Raw genomic sequence first — 6,620 nt, 5'->3', positions numbered from 1 at the left:
AACACAGAGGAGACACATGCTCACAGTGGCATCAGCAGGAAGAGAAACATTCAGAATTACTCGGCTACATGTTAACAGTCAGAACGGGGACCACAAGTATTTAAAGGTGAGAACTTTTTTCTTTTAATTGGTCATGATTTTCCTTGATTATTGGTAATGACTGTTTATGATCATCTTTAACTACTGAAGTGTTTTTTTATGTTAAGTCTTATTTTTGGATCAGTTACATTTTAGCTTAATTAAATGCAGTTTTTCCGCCATAACATCTAAGTAGAAGTTTTAAATTTGAGTTCAGCTGAAAGGCAATTTAAGGGTTGCATTAAGTGAGCTGAACTTGACTAACAGAAAACAAAACCAGTTTCTACTTCATTCTGGTTAACATTGTGGACATTTTCAGGTGACAGCGTTTGATTAAATCAGCCACAGCAGTAAATTATGTTTACTAAATTGACTGATCATTAAATGCAAGATTTTCCTAAAACTCCAAAGATCAAAGCACAAGAAATATAATCACACAGTGACACAAATGAATGACTAAAACAGAAACTCAAAGTTTTCATGTTGTAAACGACTTGCTCTTTTGCCCTGTAACAGGGTGGACCCTGGGCTATACATAACCACATAAAATATCTTTGATCAAGTGTTCCTGCATTTCAGCAACTGCATTTCATTGCCTTGTACTTGTGACATGTGCAATGACAATAAAGTTGAATTCTATTCTATTCTATTCCTGCTCTTCACAACAAAGTAAATGAGCGGTGTTTCTAAAAAAGGAAGTGGTTAACTGTGTAATCCACCTGTAGCTTCCCTTTTAACTTTCAGTAAGCACAGTGCAAAGACATTAACCAGTGTTTTGATTCCTGTTTAGTTGACAGAATAATGATGAATCAAACAAACCACACCGAGGATGTCTTCTCCTGCTACAGTCCTTCTGTTGAAATCTACCGGTACTTCGCTGTGCTGTGGGGATGTGCTGTAACCATCACGGGTACGGTCGGGAACCTGATGACCGTTATGGCTTTCGCTTTAGACCCACGTCTGAGGACTCGCTTCAATGTGCTCATTGTCAACCTGGCTGTCGCTGATCTCTTGTACTGCACCATCCTGCAGCCCATCTCCGTCGACTCCTATCTACACCTCAGGTGGCGCAGTGGTCATCTGTGGTGCAGAATCTTCGGCCTGCTCCTCTTCCTCTCCAACTCTGTCTCCATCATTACCCTCTGCCTGGTAGCAGTGGGCAGATATCTCCTGGTTGCAAAGAGAGCTGTGTTTGACCGTGTTTTTTCTAACCATGGTCTTACTTTACTCATCATCTTTGCGTGGGCGCTCGGCCTGGTCAGCTTTGGTCCACTCTGGTCTGTCTATGTGTTTGTGCCACAGGTGTGCACATGCAGCTTCCATCGTACCGAGGGTCGTCCTTACACCACCATCCTGCTATTTTTTTATTTTTTTATTGGTCTGGGCTTTGTTGGTGCATTCTACCTGCTCATTTACAAAAAAGTTCAGGCTGCATCACAGGCTCTGCTCCGCTACAGACTCAGCCGCCGGTCATCCAAGACAAAACCAGCATCTTCAGTTCAAGGGACCGACGACAGCGGTGTGGAAAGCGGCATAAAGACATGCACCTCTGATCTGAGCAGCCATGAAATATCCCAAAACATGGATGTGAAAAATCAAAATGTGACCTGTGAAAAGTCTTCCTTTTTCACCACAAGCAATGACACAGCATTAAATTCATCAGCAGCACAGAAGCCTTCCACTGATATCATCGAAAAACCACCTACAACCACACCTGCTAAAACAGCTCACTCATCGCATTCTGCAACCTCAGGGGACGACAGTGAATTCAAGCGTGTGACACGGATGTGCTTCACTGTTTTCCTCTGTTTTGTGTTCTGCTTTGTCCCATTTCTGTTGCTGAACATAGCCGACAAACAGAACCGCGCCCCACAGGTATTGCACATGTTCTGTGCCAATCTCACCTGGCTCAACAGCTGCATTAACCCTGTGCTGTATGCCATCATGAACCGCCAGTTTCGACAGGCCTATCATGTGGTGTTGAGTAAGATGGCGGCTCCCTTTACCCGCCTCTACAGCAGGTAAAACATGCCGCTACTGGATCCTGATTCCTTGGAACTGAAACTTGTCCGACATACAACACTGTTTTTATCACTCTTGTTATTCATGTTACATTACAGCTCTTTAATACGCACAAAAATCTTAACAATTATATTTTTATATGTTGTCATCTTTAGAGGGATGTTTCACAGTGTTCTGTACTTTGTATATACCCAAACCAGAACATGTGTTTTTGTTATGTAATAAATTATATATTGTAATACATATTACATTGTTGTATTTGTTACACATCATTATCTTGTGTCACTTACATCATATTTAAAAAACCCTCCAGGATTACAAAATCAGTGCTGGATATTGCTTTTCAATGCAACACGCCTTATTTCAACAACTCAGGAACTTAGGACTCTACACTGTGTCTCAATTCTGTACTGCCTTTGCGTGTCAGGCTACATTTCACTGTGTGTTATACTTGTATAACTATGCATGTGACAAATAATAAAGAACCTTGAACCTTGAACCTTGATAGTGACTAATGGTAAGAATAGGTCAGGTCATGCAGCCTTTAGGGTAATATGTGGGTGAAACGTGCATGTACAAACATGTTCGGGTTATCAGTATTTTACTCACTTCGGCACAAAGGAAGCTGATGGAAAAAGTGCCAGAAGCAGCAATGGTTAATTAAAATGTGAAAGTTGTGACACAGCATAAGTCAAAGCGTAAAAGCAGTGTATGTGGTGCTTTCCTTGGAAATTATAAGTATAGCATAAAGTATGAACTGCTTAACATGTTTAAGCTTAACAGTAACTACAGTAACTTAACCTTGTAAATCTTATCTTGAGTCAGCCTTGTCATCCAGCTGCTGAAAGTAAGTAAAGCCTGGTTGTAATCTGTGGTGAAAAAGTTTGCTGTTTCCACCTTTAGTGGGAGCAGTTTTCTTGCATATTGTGCTACTTTTGATATTGAAGTGTTTTTTCTGTGACAAGGAAACCATTAACATGGCTCTTGCTCTTGGACATGCTTAACCTTGTCTCCTTGTTAGAGGTGGGTGAATCAATCTAAAATACCACTGCTGCTATTGGTATTGGATACTAGATAGACAGACAGATTTTTTGCAGATCTATTTATTACATCAGAAATTAGTAAAATGGAAAAATACACTCAGTCTTGTTTCCCCAAATTTAGATAGCAGAAATCCCCTGCTTCAAATCACTTCACAGTGTAACGGGTACTTAAGCAACACAGAGGAGACATGTACACACAGTAGCATCAGCAGAAAGAGAAACATTCAGTGTTGCAGTGCACGGCAAAGAATTACTCAGCTACATGTTAACAGTCAGAACAGGAACCACAAGTATTTTAAGGTGAGAATTTTTTTTTTTTTGTGGTAATGATTTTCCTTGATTACTTGTTTACAATCATCTTTAACTCCTTTAAGTGTTTTTTTTTTAAAGTAAGTCTTTCTTTGGCTCACTTACATTACAGCTTCATCAAATGCAGTGTTTCACTAACAGAAAGCCAGTGGAAGTTTTAAATTTCAGTTCAGTTGAAAGGCAGTTTAAGGGTTGCATTAAAAAACAGACTGATTCTGAATTTTTAGTAAATTGAACAGTAAAACAAAACAACAGTTTTGCAGTTTCTACTTCAACGCATTTGCAGGTGACAGGGTTGGATTAAATCAGCCACGGGAGTAAATCATTTTTAATAAATTGATTGATGATTAAGTGAAAGATTATTCTAAAATTACAAAAATCTAAGCACAAAAAATATAGTGTCACACTATATTCATTAACCACAACAAATGACGGATTCTGCTCTTGCTCTTGACGAAGGCAGTCGCACTTTTCTCCTCTCCTCCTCTCCCTTAGCTTCCCTTCTTAGCCTCTTATGTCCTTGTCTAGTCTCGTGTTTTGTTTGTATTTTCCCTGGAACGTTCTCTCACAGTCTGTTCTCTAAAACCTAAAAGAGGAATTATGGATTGGATCAACTGGTCCTTAAATGCAATTGACACCCCTTTCTCAACGAGAAGTTTGGGCTTGGGTGAGCCTGAGTGCTGAAGATATCTACCTATTCGGAACCATGATAACAGGGTTCTGGCGGATCGGAGCAGGCTTGGCCCTGACTTATCGAAGAATTAAGGAAGCGGAACCGGCTGTTCAAACCCCCACAAGGCTGCCCGCTGGGATTGGAACGATGGGAGAGGCGTGAGTTTCTCAAAATGGGCTCATTGAGTGCAGCACGGATAAGATCTTGGAAAGGCTACGGCTGCTGTGAATACTCAGAATAAGATCTCTGACTGCAGACTGGATTACACCTCGGAAGGGTTAGCTCGGAATAACATCTCTGTGCGCAAATTGGATGACATCTCGGGGAGGCGCACTGCCGTGAGTTCTCAGAATCTGCTCCTTGAGCACAAGAAATGACAACATCACAGAACGACTGTGTTTAGTCTGTTCCTTCCCATTCCATGCAAGGCCACCTGGGTTGGCTGGAAGACTGTTTACTTAGCCTAGCAGGGTGAAGGACACTGTCTCAGCTGAACTCTGGACACGCACACACATACATATACACTGATATGCACACACCCATCATTTTTTTCTGTTCTCAAACTGATCTCCCTGTTGGAGCTCAGTCTGTGGGGGAGTTATTTTTTTCTCCTTATCTTTCCTCACGTGGTGCATTTTTCCATTGTTATGTCCTCTCTGACCTGTCTTCCCCATGTGATGTTTTGTGTAATGTATGTATGGTCGGAGGGTAAGATGGCGCAGCCATTGCGTGCAATAGGTCGGCAGCCTTATGAAATTTCCCCTTGTGGGACTAATAAAGGTATATCAAATCAAATAAAACAGAAACTCAAAGCGTTCATGTTGTAAACAACTTGCCCCTTTCCCCTGTAACAGGGGACACTGAGCTATACAGAACTACTATTGAAAGTACAGGAAGTAGCAGGGTGACACTAATTCATGCCATTTCTTTTTTTGTTAAACAAAAATATTTAATCTATTATCACTAGACATAGCTCGTAAATCTTATCTAGAGTCAGCCTTGTGAACCAGCCTTTGTTTCTAACCTCTAAGTTCAGTATGTAGCCCACTGAATTGTGTTAAATAAATTTCCCTTAGTTATTTTGGAAAATTCACAATACAAAAACATTCACAATGTCACAACTATTTTATTTATTGCTTTAAAGTGCTTTAGAGACAAGCACATTTACACTCCAGGTCTCCAAAAAAAAACTAGTTTCAATTTTCTGACCAGTTATGGATTTATTAAGAAAATTACTCACATATAATTAAATTATCAGCTCCATCACTGATTTTTTCTTTCAGCTTTATTAGTAAAATTTTCTCTCTCTCTCCCTTACTCTATGTGCAGTCAATGGATCACAGCTGTGATCTGTGAAATAACCCAAATACAACCAAAAACAACCCAAAACACCTTGAAATTATCACAAGGGGAACAGAAACATGGTAAACAGTTTCACTTATTGGTTGCAGGCACGTGCTGCTAGTGGTGACCTATACTGAGCCTCTTCGCTGAGATTTGCACCAGTTTTGCCCTTAAACAAGTTATGCACTGTTATGCAACAGTCTGTGGCACCTCGGACTAACCAAGCAACCTGGGGGATGGTTTCAGCCACTGAGTATGAGTCTCAAGATGACAATCAGAAAGGTAAATTTGGTGTTAGCATCCTTAAAATCTCTCCAGCAAAATAATGAAAAATTACATCTCAACAAGGACATGTTTCTTTAAGCATTAAGCGATCAACTCAGTCACATTTGAGGTTTACTGGGAAAGTGGAAAAGAAAATAATATTTCAATGTGACACTTGCAATTCTCAAGAAGTAAATATTCATCCTCTTTTTTTTGGGATATTTCATGGTTGATTGGCCATGTAACTAATTTTGAACTTTGCAACCTGAAATTAGAAAAAACAAGTATTCACTGACCTTTCTCCTTTGTTTCGGGGCTTTCTGTCATTGAAATATCTGTTTCTTAAGTCAACTAGCTTCCTACTTACTACAAAAGGCAGCCTCATAGGTGAAAGATGAAGCCAACCCTGTGACACGTACTGCAGCTCCTCTAGCTGCCTCTAGATTGTAAGCTATTCCAGAGAAAGTGACTTTTTCAGATTCCGCCTCCTCATATTCATGAGTCTCTCTTAATTGTGTCTATATATTGTTTACAGAGTATTGTTGAATTGCATAAACAGACAGCCAAACAATTCTGTGCTCTAGTGATTAAAATGTAAGTACCAATTAGCAGGCATGTGTGATGCAACTAAAAGCCAGCTAATGACTGAGGGCTCCACCCGTTGTTCAAATATGGCTGCAACAAACTAACATGACAGCATGACTTTCATGTCCAGCCTGTTTCTGTGCAAAAAAAAAAAAAAGTTCTATCAGCAGAAAATCATCATAATAGTCAAAATATTAGTTCTAGTCCACAATTTTTACAGGTAATGAGGTGCAGGCTAAAAATATAAAACCAGTTTCCTACATTTGTCAATGTACAATTTGTGTTAATAATCAAACCACACA

At 39.9% G+C, this 6,620-nt stretch overlaps 1 protein-coding gene across 1 annotated transcript; it reads left to right on the top strand.

The window, feature by feature from the left end:
* LOC120731675 (G-protein coupled receptor 84-like) lies at positions 1–3,979 on the top strand. Its single transcript, XM_040028794.1, has 2 exons — positions 1–106; positions 869–3,979. The coding sequence occupies exon 2, from the start codon at positions 880–882 to the stop codon at positions 2,101–2,103; it is 1,224 nt and encodes a 407-aa protein (XP_039884728.1). The 5' UTR covers positions 1–106; positions 869–879; the 3' UTR covers positions 2,104–3,979.
* Positions 3,980–6,620: the final 2,641 nt, after the last annotated feature.

Source organism: Simochromis diagramma, unplaced genomic scaffold, assembly GCF_900408965.1.
Source record: "Simochromis diagramma unplaced genomic scaffold, fSimDia1.1 OVJJ01000483.1, whole genome shotgun sequence".
Classification (NCBI taxonomy): domain Eukaryota; kingdom Metazoa; phylum Chordata; class Actinopteri; order Cichliformes; family Cichlidae; genus Simochromis; species Simochromis diagramma.
This window is presented reverse-complemented; position numbering and strand designations above follow the sequence as displayed.

Excerpts from the sequence above, each read along its gene's own strand:
- LOC120731675 (XM_040028794.1), top strand. The coding sequence starts at position 880 with ATGATGAATCAAACAAACCACACCGAGGATGTCTTCTCCTGCTACAGT.